At 48.2% G+C, this 18,538-nt stretch overlaps 1 protein-coding gene across 1 annotated transcript in view; it reads left to right on the plus strand.

Annotated features, from left to right (window-relative positions):
* Nucleotides 1-18,538, plus strand: part of Slc2a9 (solute carrier family 2 member 9) — a gene marked incomplete at its 5' end in the record, with an annotated part of 138,865 nt that overhangs the window by 107,840 nt on the left and 12,487 nt on the right. Inside the window, 1 exon segment of the mRNA XM_017798145.1 lies at nt 14,281-14,408. Coding sequence (XP_017653634.1) covers nt 14,281-14,408 — 128 coding nt within the window.

Here is an 18,538-nt window from a genome sequence, read left to right on the forward strand (position 1 = left end):
GTAGATGATATATAGATAGATGGGTGATAGGTGATTGACAGTAGATGATAGAGATTGATAGATGAGATAGATGATTGGTAGGTAGATGTGATAAAGATATATAAATAGAGATCATTATTTCTCATTGTTTTTTATTGTCCCCTTAATGGTAAAATTTTATTTATTTTAAATTTAACTGAAATTTGCCAGGCATGGTAGCACATACCTGTAATCCCAGCACTCAGGAGGCAGAGGCAAGAGGATCATTAGTTGAGGCCAGGCTGTACTATGTAGAGAGTTCCAGGCCAGCCTGAGCTACATAAGGCTTTGTCTCAAAGTATTTAATTAAATTAAGTTAAATTACATTTAAATTTAAGAAAGAAAATTGGGCATCGAGAAACTCAAGGGAACGTGGAAAAGAGGCGATCGAGTGGGAGAGCTGAGGTCAGAGCAGGGCGGAGGCAGACTCTGGCAGCGCCATCTGCACTGCTTGTGATGTGGACTAAGCGGGGCTCCCTGGGACTCCATCCTCATTAATAATGAACTGGTCTCCTTTGCAGAGCTGCTGTAGGCTCTGAGGCACTTAAATTTATGTGAACTAACTTAAATCACATTACGTAAGCTAATAAATCCACACAAGTTTATAAATTGGTTAGTTGTTTTATTTTCACTAAAAATGGTCTTAATACAATTAAATACTGGGAAATACAATTTTCCTCAGGGAGAGAACAGAGTTCTAAGGCTTTGTGATACTTGTCTAGCCATTCCCCCACAATAATCCCTCCATAATTGAATATGCACAGTGATGGTAAAAGCATACATTCATTTCTTTCTTTTTTTAAAAAAATCAAAAACTGTTCTGAATTCTAAAAACAAAACAGGCAGATTGGATGGAGTGCCCTGCTCTGCCTGGGCCTTGTGGGAATCCCACATTCAGACCTTGCTGTGGACTGTCCACTGTCCTTTCTCAGGCCTCTCTGGGTAGCAGGTCAGGCAAACCAGTCATGTGGGGTTGCCTTCTTCCCAGAAGAGGAAGGGGAGGAATGTCCTGCCCAGGATCCTAGTGTCCAGTTTTCAAGTGAAGGGGTGGTGGGGTGGGGTGTCACTGACCCCTTGTTGGGAGGAGAGGCAGGTGGAGGAAACTGAGGCTCAGAGAGGTCAGGGACTCCCCACCATCCCCATTCACACAGCAGTGACCCAGGATTCCAGTTCAGGTCAATCTGACGCCGAGCATGAGTTCTTAAGATCTGGGACAGGTTCCTGAGGTAGAGGCAGGTCCCAGTCACTACAAAAATACAGAGGAGGCATGTGGCTGGGGGTGTGGGAGACAGGTTACCTGGAGGAAATTAGGTTTCTGAACATTGAGCTGGAAGTAATAGAGCCTCCAAGCACAGATGCTCAGAAAGTGCACTGCGCAAGGGGCCGATGTCTGAAGACACATCATTTTCCTTCAGATGGACACTCACCTATGAGAACAGGTCCTCTGTGGAGAGCTGTGGTCTCCAGACCAGAGTCTGACAGAGGAAGGATTACTGCCGCCTGCCTCTAGCCACAGCAAACCAGTCTCCACCCACTCATGAACAGGTGCACCCACATTCACGAAGCTCTTGTGTCCCCTGCAGCTCCGCCCTAGCCCCCCGACCCCACTCAGGGCTGATTCACACACCCCCAGGGTCAAATCCAGCATGGCCGCCAGTTTGTTGGTGTGTCGTGGGCTGTGAGTAACTGTGGGTGGGCGAGCAGACAGCGGGAGCCTCTGTGAGCCTTCAGGGGAGACCTGTGGGAAAGTTCCCTGAGAACATTCGGTGGGCACCCTGGGCTGAGCCAAAGTGTTTGATTGCTCTGCTGTGAGTGACACTCTCATGGAAGGAAGGGACACGTTTCTTAGTTCACTAAAGTGTCATTTGGGACAGCCATAGCCTGGGCAGTGGCTGAAGGGAAAGGAGGGGCCTCTGTGTACAGGACAGGTGTCAGACTGTGCTAATGGCAGACAAGGACACAGCAGGCTGTGGGGGAAAAGAGAGTTAACTGGAGTTAAATATGGAAGATGGAGGGTCTGTGGGAGCAAATTCAGGACTTTGTATCGGTTAGCTGTCACTGTGAAATGAATAGCCCCAATACTTACTGCATGAAATTATATGGCCAGTTACTTTGGCTCCCAAGTATGTGAGTTGGCTTTGCTGATCTCCTTGAGGTGCCCTTTGTCTGCACTGAGTTGGCAGGTCAGGCACCTGCTAGTCTGTAGCAGCCCACTCATTGGTCTGTCATAGGGAGAGGACACTTGGCCGCATATCTGCCCTCATCCAGACCAGACTGGCCTGGGCTGGTTGACAGGAGAAGAGGGAAGCACAGTACCCTTTCTGAGGTCAGGCTCCGTGCCCCTCCCAACTCTCCTGATAAGACAGGCATGAGCTGTCCCAGAATCAAAAGGCGGAGAACAAGATGTCAGGACTCTTAGGAGGGGTTCAAAGGGACCATGGCCATTGTACAATCTCCCAAGAACATGTGACCATGCAGAGGTAACAGGTGACAGTTATGGACTGTCATTATGGAGAGGAATATATACCATGCATGCAATCACCCATCTATAATCACTGCATGCCTACTGTGGAGCAGGCATCCTTCCAAGGCCCCAGGGATACCATGTGCATGCACTCACACATGAATGCATGTGCACACAGGTACACATATACAGACACATACATACATGAACACATCAGTGTGTGTACACATTAAAACGTGTGGATAGACGTGAACACAAGCATACATGCACATGAACACACGTGCACACACACACAGTCTCTGTCTGTCTATCTCTGACAATCACTAGAAGCATAACACTCAAACCGGGTAATTTGAGAAATGTTTGGTAGCAAGAAAACTCTGGGGAGACCATGGGGAAGTGCCACAGCCTGTGCTGTGGGGCATCAGTGTGTGACTGGGATGTCCAAGCATGACGCCCTCTACCTGTCAACTGTGTGAGAAGTAAAGCGATTTACTGACAAGCAAATTCATTGCAAGTCAAGCCCTTGACCAGTCAAGCTGCTGAAAGCCAGGTCACAGAGGAAAAACACCTTCCAGAGCTTTCTTTACTGCTTTTCAGTGCTTATCAGAGTGTACAGCTCTATGTGCAGAACAGGATGGCTTCGGGGCTTGTATGGATCTTTGTGCAGTTCTTCCCTCTGTCTGCAGAGTGAACTTTGCATTGCTTTCCTCTGCTTCATTTCTCTGCTGTAGCCAAAGGCTACCTGGGAAAGAGGAGCGCTGTGTGGCTCCTGAGTCACAAAGAGGCTTTGATAATGAGGGGTGTGTCAACTTTTAGTGTGTCTGAGTCCTATGATTGGAAAACAGAGTTTGGACCTCAGAGGTTCCCATCCCATTCCACACTTGACTTCTTTCACTAATGGATTTTGTTCAAAAACAAATTTACCATCTTTGACTTTTGGTGAATTGACCTTGAACTGACCATGTGACCTTCATTAATCACCTTGGAGCCCTAATTCCTGGCCCAGGACACAGATACCATCCACCCTGGCCAATGGTTGTGGCCTGTGTGAGTCCTTAGACACTTAACTGCAGCTGGGCCAAATTCCACAGGGATTTGGACAAAGCCTTGGCCCCCGATGTCTCCATTTCCCTATCAGTGAGAGGAGGGCAAGGCCAGTGAAAGGTGAAGTGCTCTCCAGGGGGACAGCTGTTCTCCAGACCCCCTTCTAGAGTTGAGCATGCCCCCCCAGCCCCAGTTGCCTGAGAATGGTACTTTTACACTCTTCCTGGAAAATTCTAAACAGCCCAACCCAAGTCACTTCCCTGAATATGGAAGCCTCCAGATCAGCCACTAGATCTGTCGGCTGCAGTTACGCTGTTCAAACTGCCTGGTTCCCTCATTTATCAGAGGAGGGTCTTCCTGCTCCCAGTTTGCACAGGAAATGCTGAGGCTCCCAGGATTGTAGCTCACACAGACCATGCTCACCCTGCTCTTAAGTCAGCACCATGACAGGTTTATGCTCTATGTTTGTCAGACTTCATGTCGCTCTGACCAAATACCCAAGACGAGCAACATCAGGAAGGAAACATTTACATTGGCTCAGAGTTTCTCTCACAGTCCTGGGCTTGTTGATTCCAAGCCAGGACGAGGCAGAATATCAGGGCAGCAGGAGTGTGTAGAGGAGGGTGCGCACCTCTGGCAAACAGAAGGAGAGAGAGACACTGATCACCAGGGCCCAGCTATGATCACAGGTGCACCCTTGGGATCTACTTCCTTCGACCAGGCTCGACCTCCTGAAGTTCCCACAAACTCAAAACAGTACCACCATCTGGGGACCAAGCATTAGGAGGTATTTCATGTCAAACCATACATGCTCTTCTCTTGTGTGAAGTAAGATCCACTCTGATTCTCAGAGTGAAATAAGACATTTGCAGACATAGTAAGGACCTAGAGATGTGACCAGCCTGATTTGAGGTGAACCCTCAGTCAAAGGAAGATCAGGAGTCAGCAGGAAGGTTTTATCAGAGGAGCACAGGATGGATTCTGTCCCAGAGCCTCTGGAAGGAACCAGGCTGCTGACGCCCCATCCGAAGCCTCTGGTTTCCAGGACTGTGGTGATAACTTCCTATTTAATAAGTGATCAAATTGCCATCCAGGCAGCTGTCAGTACAGGGCAGGTGGGCCTTGGGAATGAGGGACCTCAACCATTCAGCATGTCAAACAGAGGTGCATGGACAAGCTGTTCAATGAGGGTGCAGCCCGCATTCCACTTCTGTAGGAAGTCCAGGGGAGCGTCCATATTTCCCATTAGCTCCTTCAGTTGAACACCTGTCAACTGGGCAGGTTGCCAATTACCCCAGCGCTCACAGCATCTCAGCAAAGGAGAACTGTTTACTCCAAATGAGGATGGGGGCTCCAGGGAGCCCTGCTTAGTCCACATCACCAGCACTGTGGATGGCGCTGCCAGAATCCAAACCTGCCCTGATCTGAGCCTCATCTTTCCCACCCAGCAGCCCCCTTTTCTCCATTCTCCCTTGAGTTTCTTGCTGCTTGGTTCTCCTTCCTATCTTTCCCCCGTAGCCTTAGGCACCAGTAATTAGTGAGCTTACTGCCTGAAATTTGAGTAACAATACCTGCCAAGCTCTCTTCAGAAAGGTCTGCACTTGTGAAGAAATCTCAAGCAGATACATCTGAAACAGATTTTGAGGCCTTTAAAGTACTAGAAGCTAAGCCTGGATGATTGATTGATTGATTGATTGATTGATTGATTGATTGATTGATTGATTGATTGGCTGGCTGACTGATTTTAGACAGGATATTGCCATGTATCCTAGGCTGGCTTCAAACACATGAGCCTCCTGCTTCTACCTCCCTAGTGCTAGCATCACAAGTGTACACCACCACACCCAACTAAGCCTACATTTTTAACAGACATTTAGAAAGTTTCCAGACTGGTTCTATCATCCTCTGAGTCAGTGACAACTGTTGGCACTTAGGACTTTCCATGGTTTCCCTGAACAGCTGTCTTCCTCCTAACTGTGACTTGGGCAATCCCTGAAAATCCTACAAAGGAGTTAGAGTTAGTCCACGATTCCTACAACTACTGAGATGGTGTCTGCCTGCAGGATATGTCCATTTCCCATGGCTGCTATAACAAGATACCACAGACTGGTGTCTTCAAATTTTTATAATAATGGAAATGTGTTCTCTCACAGTTCTGGAAGCCAGAAGCCCAAGATCAAGGTTGACCCTCCTCCTGAGGCTCTAGAAGAATCTCAATCTCTCTCTCTCTCTCTCTCTCTCTCTCTCTCTCTCTCTCAAATATCCTTCACCCTATAAGGGTACACAATGGTATTTAGGACCTAGGCTGAAAAGATGTGCCCCAAATATCCTTCACCCTATAAGGGTACACAATGGTATTTAGGACCTAGGCTGAAAAGAAAAAGTAAGCTTCTTGCTTTAAGACCCCTAACGTATTCTTTTAAAGAAGGAATCTTTGAAATGAAAAACTAATAAATCAAATGCAATGGAAGCATCACCAGGAAATTAGACCAGGCAGAGGAAAGCCTGAGGAACCAAGGAAATGGTGAGGAATTTTTACATCGAGCTAGCAATAAAGAAAAGCAAATATAACTACAACGTTCAGGAATTCTGAGACACAGTTAAGAAGCCAAATCTATGAATCTAAAGATCATGATATAGATAAAAGGCATCAAAATCAAGTCAAAGAACTAGCAGACAATGTCCCAACTCAAGGGAAAGAAATGAACATGTGGGCACAGGGGCATTTTGAGCCCCAAATGACCAGAAGAGAGCCTCTCTATGCCGTGTAAGAGTTAACATCTAAGAGTACAGAACAAAGAGAATACTGTGAGCTGCATGAGAGAAGAGCTGAGTTACTTACAAAAGGAAAACTGTTAAAATGGCACAGATTTCTCAGCACCCTAAGACAAGCATGGGCTGACGAAAGCCTTGAAATACAACTGCCAACCAAGATTATTACATCCAGCAAAGTTAAAGTTAATCTTTAAATTCAAGGGCAAATAAAGACCTTCCATGATACATGTAATTCATGACCTCTATACCATCACTGCAGAAGACACTTAAAGAAGTACTACATACAGAAAAGGGAGAAAGTTATATGCAATATGAGTGCTCAGGAAAGAATAAACTTCACTGAAGGAATCAATAAACAAAGGAGAATAATGAAAGAACAAAGCATTATTGACCCAGTAAACCAGAAAACATCTATGATGAAAAGGGAGAAAATAGTACATGCTTTGCAATAATAACCTTAAATGTAAATGGTCTAAGTTTCCAACTAAAAGTCATAGACTGGCTGAATGGATTGGAAAAACCAGCTGTTTCCTGTCTACAGGAACCATCACTGGTAAAGATACACAGAGACAGAAAGTGAAAGGATGGAAATTTATTTAAGTAAAAGACTACTGGAAAACTCTTAGGTCTGATAAACACTTTTCAACAAAGTACTAGAATATAAAAATCAATAGCTTATATGTACACCAATTATGAGTATGCTGTAATAGAAACCAGGAAAATGATTTTTATTAATGATAACTCCAACAAACCCTAGAAACCAGGAAAATGATTTTTATTAATGATAACTCCAACAAACCCTAGGAATAAATCTGGCCAAAGAGTTGAATGAGCTCAACATTGAAAACTACAAACACTAAAGAGAGAAATTGAACACGACACTTAAGGAAAGACCTTCCATGCTCATGGATCAGTAGAATTGCTTAAAAGATCCTTTTATGAAGAGCAGGCTAAGATTCAATGCAGTCCTCATCAACATTCCAATGACATTCTTCACAGAAATACAAAAACAATCTTGCAATTCATATGAAAACACAAAAGATCCTAAGTAGGCAAAGCAATCCTGAGCAATAACAGCAGTGCTGGAAGTATCAACATCTAGTTCTGAGGTGGCATCAAAGCACTATTCTCAGTACTCAGTGGGGAAATTAACATCTCAGAGAAGCACCAAAACTAGACAGTTATCTCCATGGTCACCACCATCATCATCATGATCACCATTATCACCATCACCGTGATCATGATCATCACCATCACCATCATCACCCTCCCCCCCCACCATGATCATCATCACTATCACCAAGATCATCATCACCCTCACCATGATCATCACCACCCTCACCATGATCATTGTTGCCATCATCATTTTCATCATCTAGCACATCACTATCATCCCAATGATGATGGGGATCATCACCACCACCACCACTGTGATCTCCATGATCATCATCACCACCACTATCACCATGAGTTCCATGATCATCACCACCATCACTATGATCACCACCATGCTTACCATCATCACACCATTACCTGCCTTAGTTCTTGTTTGGCTGCTATAACAAAAATACCATACACTGAGCCACTTACATAACAACAGTTTCTCACTTAAGATGCAGATACTGGCAGACTTGGCATCTAGTGAAGCTCTGCTTACTGGATCATAGATGGCGGCATCTTGCTCTCTAATCATATGGCAGAAGGAGAAAGTGTTTTTGTCTAGGGTCTCACTTTAAGGTTATTAATCCTACTCATGACAGTTCTTCCCTTATGATATAATAACCCATTAGATTCCCACCTCTTCGCGCTGTTGCAGTGGTACCATTAAGAGTTCAACGTACAAATTGGAGGTGTAGGACATCCAGTCCCTAACATAGTCACAACCGTTATGGTTCGTCATCACTACCTTCATCATTACCACTGTTGCCATCATCAGCACCATCAGCACCACTGTTTCCGTATCACCCTTATCATCACCATTACCTCTGTTGAACTCACCACCATCCTCCCCATCAGCACTACCATTCCCACCATCACAAGCACGTTATTGAGTGGTTGTGATACTTTACTGAGTTCACTATGATACTGCGTTCTTCACCTGTCTTAGCTCTTTCACAAGAAACTGAAGAGTTAATTGAGACAGCGAGTGAGGCATTATTGCCCTTCATCTGCCTCAGCTGCTGTGGGAGCCCCGCAGGCCAAGTGGGTGGTGGGAACAGGTCATGAGGGAGCCTCGCTGCCCTGCCACTGCTGCTTTCACAACTTTAATGCGCAAACTCGCAGGCCTGAGGCACCAGCATCGGTCTTGTTTTAATTTGCACCTTTCCAAAGGAGAAGCAGTTCCATGATCATGATTCACTGCTCTGATGTGTCAAAAATCTGCTAAAACAAAGTAAAATTAGCCCACTGTGTTCACCCACTGACCATTGTTCCTGTTCACCTGAAAGAAGGAGATTCAGGCTGATCAGAAGTATTTGAAGAATCAGTGCTCATCTCTCCAAACTGGGAGCAGGAGGGCCCACAGCAGGAGACTTTTATTAGTTTACTGATTGATTGATTGATTGATTGATTGATTGATTGATTGATCGGTTTTTTAGACAAAGGCTCATGTAGCCCAAGCTAGCCTGTAACTCACTGTTGTAGCCAAGGATGACCTTAAATCCCTCATCCTTCAGCTTCCACCTTCCAAGTTCCATGATTACAGCTATGCACTACCATGCCTGACCTCACAAGGAGACTTTAGGCACCAGGTCAGAGCCTGACCTTAAAGGAGCAAAGGCAGTTTTCCCAGAGAAACAGCATAAAGTGGGGAAGAACTGAGGACTGAGTCCACCGTCTCAGTGTGCACTCCCTGTGTAGACACCACTGTGGCCTGTTCTCACCCTCTTGCATCAGTTTACCCACAGGTGAAATGGGTCAAGGGCACCGTGAAGATTAAGTGATAAACACTCTGTCAGCTCAGGACGTGCCCCATCCTTGTGCCTTGGGACAAGTACTGACAGTCCGCACTGTGAGCATATTCTTGGGTTCTTGGAGTATACTGGCTCTGTGTCTCAGTCCTCTCTTCCCTCCTCAATTCACAGACTGTCCCTGTCCTGAGCAGGGAGCAAAGGCTAAGGTAGACACAAAATCACCTTGCCTTCCTTTAAAGGGATTTTAGTTTGTTGTGCTCCTCTGTGTTTGCAGTATCACCACATGAGGACCAGGCATCTGGACCAGCTCCCTGGAGCTCAGACTGCTAGGCAGGGAGTATACAAGAACTGGAAAATTCAAATATAAGGCTAAGTTGTAGAGATGTCAGGGGGAGGGTACCCAATAATGAACACAGTGGTAAAAGGAAGCAGTAAGGGAGGGGAGGGAGCGGAGGGCACCCGTGTGGGCTTCATGGGCTCATCTGGAAGCACGTCCTGAGCAAATGAAATTTACACAAAAGTCTACAGAAAGTCCACAACCCCCCCCCAGATACCTAAAGGGCAAGTCTCCCAGGTAGAGGAGGACTCCTCAGGGGAGAAGCTGCTAGACATATTCTACAACTGTGCTGTCCAAGACCTATGAAATGTAAGCCTCAGGCCTGGAGAGGCAGCTCAGAGGTTAAGAGCACTGGCTGCTCTCCCAGAAGACTGCTGTGGTTCCCAGCACCCACATGGGGCTAGCAACCATCCAGTGCCTGGAGATCCAACGCCCTCTTCTGGCATCTGTGGGCATTGCATGACACAGGTGCACTTAAATACATGCAGGTAAAACACTCATATATATAAAATAATAAATACATAAATAAAATGTAAAGAAATGCAACCACTTAAATAATGTCATTAAATCCTCTAGTAACCACATTGAAAAAGAAACAGATGCAATTACTCTTTTTTTTTAATTTTTGACCAGTTATGACTTTCTGAGTTAATCACCATCTGTTACATGAGGAAGCTTTGCTAGTGAGAGTTGAAAGATGTATTAATATTCTGTCTGCCCCCTGTTCTACGAGGTTCCCTGATCCTTACTTGTAGAGGTTCCATTATAGATGTGTCACTTAGAGCTGGGCCTCTCACAGACGTTTATTCTCTGTATTTGACCAGTTGTGAAACTTTGTAATAGTCTCTGTCTGTTGCAAAAAGAAGCTTCTTTGATGCGTGGTGAGAGGTGCACATGTCTATAAATATAAGGATACATATTTAGAATACAGTAAGAAATTGGTCTAGGAATGTGACACATGTAGGGTTTACTCTAGGATCTATGACCTCTCCAGCCATGTGTATTTGACTACATTTACAGTACCACATGTGAATTTCCTCCCATTGAGTAGGCCTTTTGAGTGTCCAATTAGAAAGCTGTTGATTACCCCCAAGATTAAAGTGCCACTACTACACCAGTAGGGATTATTTGCTGGGCTGGTCATTGTTGTGGTTCATGGAATTATTGATTAGTTTTCTCCCTTGGCACTTTGCATAGTATCCTCTGATACCGTGGGTGCTGGTCTTCAAGGAGGATTTATTAATTTTGTTTATGTGTATGAGTATTTGCCTGCATGTATGTATGTACACCACATGTGTGTGTGGTGCCCACAGAGGCCAGAAAAGGGTGTCAGATTCCCTAGCACTGGAGTTACAGGTAGCTGTAAGCTACCATATGGATGCCGGGGACTGAACCTGGGTCCAAATGCTCTTAACCACTGAGCAATCTCTCCAGCCCCATGAAATTACTCTTAATAAGCATATTGTGGAGCTAGAGAGAAGGCTCAGCATTTAAGAGCACTTGTTGCTCTTGCAGAAGACCTACTTCCAGTTCCCAGTAGCCACACAGTGGCTAACTGTCCTGGCTTCAGTTCCATGGGACCCTTCTGGCCCCTGTGGGTATTACATGCACAGGTGCACTTACATGCAGACAAAACACTCAAACACATAGAAATAAGTAAATCCATTTTTTAATGAGCATATTCTATTGGGCTCAGTGTATGCAAAACCTCATCATGTCCGCATGCAACCATTGTGGAAAGTCTGTTCCACGCTGGGTCTTGGAGAGCTGTGTATACTTCATGTTCCTGGTATCTCTTAGGATCAGCCATATCTCAGGTGCTCAGCACAGGAAGTTGAGGAGGCTGTAGCTGATGGTGGTGCAGTTGTAGAAAGAGCAAGAGGCATATGTGCCTGGGGTGGAACTGACAGAGAAACTGAGCCAGAGAGCAGGAAGAAATCCAGGCCAGGGCCAGAGGCATGGTTGGTTTAGGCTGCTGGGTAACAAGTCCAATGGGAGCTATGGGAAGGCTGGAACCTAGGCTGGCTAAGTCTGACTTCTATTTCCAGTGATCTCATGGTTAGGGTTATGGCTGAACGAGAAAGTGCTTACCTAGCATGTGCAAGGTGCTGGAATTCATTCTGTGCTGGGAGGGGAGGGGAAGGGAGGGAAGGGAGGGGAGGAAGAGGAGAGGAGGGGAGGGAAATACAAAGGGAAGAGGAAGGGGAAGGGGAAAAAGCCACACTGCAGCTACTGTGGGACCTGAGAGGTTGGAGGAGCTATGCTCACGAGTGTTCTACAGAACAGAGCTGCAGCGAGGCTCAGAGAGTCCAGTGCTTGACGGGTGAGGCAGGGCCTTGGAAGGGACCACAAATTCCTAAAGGAGTGAAATGAACCAGCAGTGTGATGATTAAAATTGACTGCCAATTTGTCTGGATGAGCAGATGCCTAGGTGTGTGAATCCTACCTCTGGGCAAGTCTGCCAAGGCCTCCTCAGAAATGGATCCTGAGGGCTCTGACCAATGAATGATGGATTCATGTATGACACAATGGCATTATCGGCAGGTGATGAAAGAGCAGAGGGGTTAATCCATAGGTCTGAGCCCTAGTGAGCTAATCATCTCTCATGACTGCACCTACCAGCAAGGGGCCAAGCCTCCAACAATGAGCCGCTGGCACACTTCATATCCATGCCTTAAATGTCCTAACTTGGGGAGAGTGACTGAAGGCCCCTGGAGGAGAATACCCCCATAGCTTGTGGAATGGGCATGGTGCAAGTCAACCTACAATGTCTCAGCAGAGAGCAAAACCCACATCCCCATCAAGGGCTGTGGGCAATCCCAGCAAGCCTGCTGCCCACGTTGCCCACGCTTGCCCTCAGTCTGTACTGAAGGGCACAACTCACCCCCCCAAAGGATGTGAGGGGGAAAGGTGTCAAGATGAGTTGTCTGTCATCTCACTGACCCCAGGGCCCAATTGCAGCCCACAGAGACCTTCAGGGGGGAGTCTGACCAATTCCCCAGTGTCTACTACATAGTCAGTGGGTGTCCACACTCAGATGCACAGTATCAGGAATCTGGTGGCGTTGCCCACAGGCCTGTCCTAGATACTGCAGGGAAGTAAAGGGAGGTGACACAGGCTTCAGGAAAAGCTACAACCTTCCCCTGTGCCGCACTACAAGGGTCCCAGCACTGTTAGCTACAGGACTACCCAGGAGTATGACACACACTTCTGACAGTGACTTGTTCTTCACCCTGCTGTCCTGAAGGTTGGATTATCACACCACAGTGCACAGCTTTGTTCTCACACATGTCAAGGGATATTCCAGATAGGCCCCTTCTCCATGCTCCACTCCTCAGCTGATCTCAAAATCAAGCTGTGCATGTGTAATTCAAGTAATAAGTACTGGTGGCTATGTCTGCCTCCTGCCAAAAATGGGTCTAGATGACAGTGGTGCATTCTGGGTCATCTTTGACTGGTTGCAGTCCATTGGCAAGTGGGCAAGCTGTATAGATTGCTGAGCTGGAGCTGCCCATGGCTGTGGGGTGCTGGGTTGCCTGGCCAGGTGGACTTCATGAGGAGGGAGTGTGGCTGAGCACAGGGCTTCCACAGTGAGCTTTGCCTCCCTTCACTGGGGAGACTGAATCCAGCCCTCCCTTCTGTCCCACTGCCACCTTGAAGAGCTCCCACAAAATGGTCACATCTGCTCCAGTCTGCCCTGGCAGCACCCTGCATCCACTAAAGCCCTCCATGGTCATTTTTACTAGCACACCCTCTCCTGGCTCTTCAGGAGGATATTCTGGCCAACACCTCTGCCATCAAATCCATCCCTCTAGTTCCTTCCAGTGTCCAGACATACACCTCTTCTAGACTTTGACCCAGTCCTTCCACCAGCAGGCTTCCCATCCCCAACACATGCCCCCTGCTTGGAATGACCTTCCCAGGGTCCTTGGAAGCTACATGCCCACTGTCACCCTGGGAATGTCCCTCTAACCTCTGCCAAGGTGGACCTAACTGTCCTTACATCTCCCCAGAGTGCTGCTCACCCTGTGTTCTGCAGGCCTCACTTCGCTTCCCTACCATGTGAGGAGTCGTGCAGCCTTTTTGAGCACCCCAGCTGGGGAACCACTGCTAAGTGTTGACAGAAAGATGGAGTCTAGTTTAGTGACTTCCAGGCTGTAGTGATTCCTCCCACATCTGATAAAGATTCCGGGGGCTAAGGAAAGTCCTACCACCTGCCCGTTCTTGTCTCTCCAATGCTAAGAAGTCAAGCTAATCAACAGAGTGGTGACTCCCACTGGGGAGAAGGGGTACAGGAAGGCCAGAGGCAGGCACACTGAGCCCTGGGCCCACCATCTGGGTGCCAGTCTCACAGAGCAGGACCAATGGGGAGGAGGGTGCAGACCTCAGAAGCTCCCAACCAGGTGCACTGAGTGCATCCCAGCTAGGCATGCTGTGTGCGTCTGGAAACGCGTGCAGGTGGGCTTGGTTGCTATGGTGACTGGGGAGCGTGCTAAACATTCCTGCAATAAGCCTCTCAAAATAATCATCCCAGTCCAGTATCTGCAATGTTTCCACCAAGTAACACAGAAATGAGGTTGCCACACGGTCAGGGGACACGGATGTCACAGCAGCTTCTGCCGAGACGGGAGCTCTGCCCCTTGGTAATCCAGAGGCCGGGTTGTGGAGGTGGTGTGGGGATGCAGCCTGCTCCGGGGCTCATTCCTGTCACGGTTCTCCCCTCACAGGTGGGATCCCGTTCATCCTGACAGGGGAGTGTTTCCAGCAGTCACATCGGCCAGCAGCCTTCATTATCGCAGGCACGGTCAACTGGCTCTCCAACTTCACTGTGGGCCTCCTCTTCCCCTTCATTCAGGTATGCTATGTGTGCGTGATGAGAGGACAGCGGTCTCTCTCCCCCAATACTGTTATCCTCAGGAAGTAAGACTCTGTACTTTGACTAAAGTTCTCCTCCTCCCTCCTGGCCCTCCTCCCTCCTATTCCTTCAAGGAGCTGGCCCTAGATGCTATAGGCTACCTCTTGGGGAGTGAGCTACTCACTACTGAGTGTATGCAGGAAACTCGGATTGAAACTCAAACGTACAATTTTTAGATCACTTTTGCACTGTGCTCACTGCCATGTCTGACAAACCCCATAAAAATTCGTAGTGTGTCCTATTCATATTCCCAGCCTGCTACCTACCTACCGTCCTGGAGAGAGTGATTATTAGGAAAATACCTCCACACTCAGGCATCAGGTGCAAAGTCACTGGCTTACTCATTGATTTAACATGGGTCCAGCAGTGTTTGGGGCAACAGAAGCAGAGTGGGCCTCCTCCTGTGTTCCTTGAGCAGATGTACCTTTAGAGATGTGGTGGTCCCCAGAGGTCTCTCAAAGGAGGTGACGTTGGAGTAGGGGTGTGAGTTAAGTAAGGAGCAGCACAGCCTGAGAAGGGAGAAATCCGATCTAGAGAGACATCAGTGCAAAGGCCCTGATGCAGGCCATGCTTGGCCTAGGTAAGATATAGAGGCCACTACAGCCACAGCAGGGCGAGGCAGGAAGGAGGCAGAGCAGAGTGACCTCACGAAGTTCTCCCTGGGTCAGAACACAGAAGACAAGGCCTTTGCAAGGTTCACACAGAGCAAAGGCCCAGCAACACTTATAGGAAGATGAGACTTCCCTTCCCAGCATCCTTCAGGGTTCCCAGCTGCCCATGACACTGGTGAGTCCACCTGGAGAAGGTGAGACTGTGTCAGGTACCTCTGAGGAGCCCATCTTATCTCAGAGACCATTTTGATATTTTCCTCTCCTGACCTGCTGTTCAAAAGACTGTTCAGTGCCTCTTACTTTGCTTGGGCACAGCCTGCCACTTCCCAGAGACCCTGCTGCCAGCCCAAGGAGCCAGAAGTCAGTGTTACAGGCCCCCAACCCCAGCCCTGTGCACGGTTGCAGACCGGGGGATGGCCACTTCTCTCACAGCTCTAGAGTCGCTCCTCTGGTATGGTCTCTGGGCATGGCCTCTCTGTCACATCACCTCCCACAGCCCTCAGCTGGACTGTCTCCCAGGCCCTTACAGACGAGGTCACCAAGGCCAGGGAGCAGGTGATCGGCACCACCAAGCGCAGCTCCCCTGGCCGCCCCTTTTCTCTGTGCTTGTCTGCTGTGCATTGCAGCATCCTCAGGCCCTCCGCTAGAAACCAGGCATAGCACAGGGCCTTCAAGGCATGTTTGGTTGCATTTAAGTAATAGCCTCCCCTCTTAGAGTGCTCCAAGACCCTCCAAGGGCCACAGTGATGCAGAAGGGCCCAGCTTAGAACTCCCCTCCTCAGGCCCTTGCTGGCTACAGTCAGGACATAAGATATCTTTTCAACTGATTTCAGACTTTCAGTGGGTTTTCCAGTTTGGTTCAAAGATAGCAGGACAAAACCTGGAGTCAGGGAAACATTCATTCCACGGAGAAAATTAACTTGGCGTCACCTATTGGCCCCATCTCCACTCCTTCACAACTGAATGGGGAAATCCAGTCTTCCCTGATCCAGAGCTGCACTCTCCAGATCTGAGAAGCAGACCTGTCTTCTGGGTACATGGTGGGGGGTAAAGCAGAGGACCTTGAAGCCACTCCCAACCCCAGTACATTCTCCCAGGTAGGGGTGAGCAACGTCAACTCACCTCTTTGACACAACAGCCCTGCCAGTGCCAAGAGGTAGAGCCTCCAGCAGGCCCCCTTAGAGTGGAGATGAGCAGAAGTTTACAGAGACCCCCAAGGTCACGGCACTGGGAATGAAAGACCCAGGACTTAAAGCCAAGTCCTTCATCCTCACCTATAAGACAAGGGAGGAAAGGAAGCCTGGATTATCCAAGCACGTGACCTATTCCAAAAGCCCATTTCAACTTGAGTAGTTAATCTGTCCAAGAAACTATATAAAGATGCAAATAAAGATTCATATACACAGGGAGTCATCCTTCAGTATCTCCCACAGGGCTTCCTCCTGATTCCTTGAATACTCAATACCCATTCATATGGAGGGAGGGAGGGAGGGAGAGAGAGAGGAAGAGAGAGAAACAGGGAGAGAAAGAAACAGAGAGAGGAACAGGGAGAGTCAGAGAGACAGGGAGAGAGAGAGAAAGGGAGAGTCAGAGAGACAGGGAGAGAGAGAAAGAGAGAGACAGAGAGACAGGGAGAGAGAGACAGAGAAACAGGGAGAGTCAGAGAGAGAGAAAGAGTGAGAGACAGAGAGACAGGGAGAGAGAGACAGAGAGAGAAACAGGGAGAGTCAGAGAGAGAGGGGGAGAGAGATAAAGAGAGACAGAGAGACAGGGAGAGAGAGAGACAGAGAGAGAAACAGGGAGAGTCAGAGAGAGAGGGAGAGAGAGAGAAAGAGAGAGACAGAGAGACAGGGAGAGAGAGACAGAGAGAGAAACAGGGAGAGTCAGAGAGAGAGGGAGAGAGGGAAAGAGAGAGAGACAGAGAGACAGGGAGAGAGAGAAATAGAGAGAGTCAGAGAGAGAGGGAGAGAGAGAGAGAGGGAGAGAGAGAGAGAGAACCTCCAGCTAAACCCGGATCCACTTGACCTTCATTTCACATCACTCAAATTCCCAAATTATTTCCCATCTGCAGCTTCTCTCAAGTGGGCTCAAGTACTGTGCCTTTGACACAGCATGTTGAGCTCTGTGTGTGGGGCCCAGATTCATATTCAGTTCCATTAAATGCAGCTAGCTCAGCCCATTCAGTTGTCAAAGAAGCTGTCAGGGCAGGAACAGTGACCACACCATGGGGCGTTGGTTTGAGGCCAGGTCACTATGCAGTCATTCCATGGCATGGGAGTTCTCACTACCCCTGTGGCTCTGTCAGGATGGCTACAGGAAGACACCGTCCCCACGGGGTTTCAATTCCAAAGGCTGCGAGATTCATCTAGCAGTTCAGGATGTGATTGACCTGGGATCTTCCACCCATCATGGACGTTCGGAGTCAGTGGGGGAGGGGTTCGGTTTTCAGCATGTGTTGAAGCAGTGTAGTGATCCATGAGTGCTGCTAGGATAAGAACCCACAGACGAGGAAGCCATGAAGGATGGGAAGCCATAGGAACACACAGCCCACAGGGGGTCCTCAAAGATCTCTAGACACTGAACTGAATCAGAGACAGAGTGGGGCAAACCACAGACTCTCCAGGCCTCCGGGTGCCCCTGCTCAGTCTCGGGCTGGGGAAGATGGCTCAGTGGGTAAAGCACTTGCCACACAAGCATGAGGTCCTGAGCTCAGACCCCTAGCACCCATGTAAAGCCAGATGTGGTGATGTGGTCTGTAGTCCCAGCACCTATGTAACCCAGATGCAGTGGTGTGGTCTGTAATCCCAGCAATCCTACTATGAGATGGGAGATGGGGAGTGCCTACAAGTTTTGGGCCAGCTAGCCTGGGGTACACAAGAGGAAACGAGGGACCCTGTTCAAAACTAAGTGAAAGGCAAAGACTCAACCTGAGGGTGTCCTCTGACCACATGGTATATGCCACCAGACATTACACACACACACACACACACACGCACACACACATGCACGCGTGCACACACACACACACACACACACACACAGATTTTAAGAAAGAAAGAAAAAGGAGGCGAGCTGTGTGATTAATTCATCCCTGTGCGCTTGGGGCTGGAGTGGAGTAAAAGAAAACTGAAGAAGTCAGTGCACTAATCACCCAGTAACCTGAGCGTCTCAGCGGACGGCCAGAGAGCTAGACCCTGAAGGTGCAGCCACCACCTAGCCCTGTGCCTTACAGCACCACAGGCACACCCCTCTGACAGGGCTTCGAATATGCCAGCCTTCCGTTTGATGTTTTATTTACACGGTCTAGTGAGTTCCAATGCAGCCTAGCAGGGCTCCTCACTCAGCTGTTACCCAAGGGTATGAGTGAGCCCCTTAGGAGACTGGACCTGTTCTCTACAGGAAACTGTCCCTGGATTCCCTAGATGCCCTGTTTGTCCTCCTCCTCCTCCTCCTCCTCTT

This window comes from Nannospalax galili, unplaced genomic scaffold, assembly GCF_000622305.1.
Source record: "Nannospalax galili isolate Female #2095 unplaced genomic scaffold, S.galili_v1.0 scaffold1076, whole genome shotgun sequence".
Lineage (NCBI taxonomy): Eukaryota > Metazoa > Chordata > Mammalia > Rodentia > Spalacidae > Nannospalax > Nannospalax galili.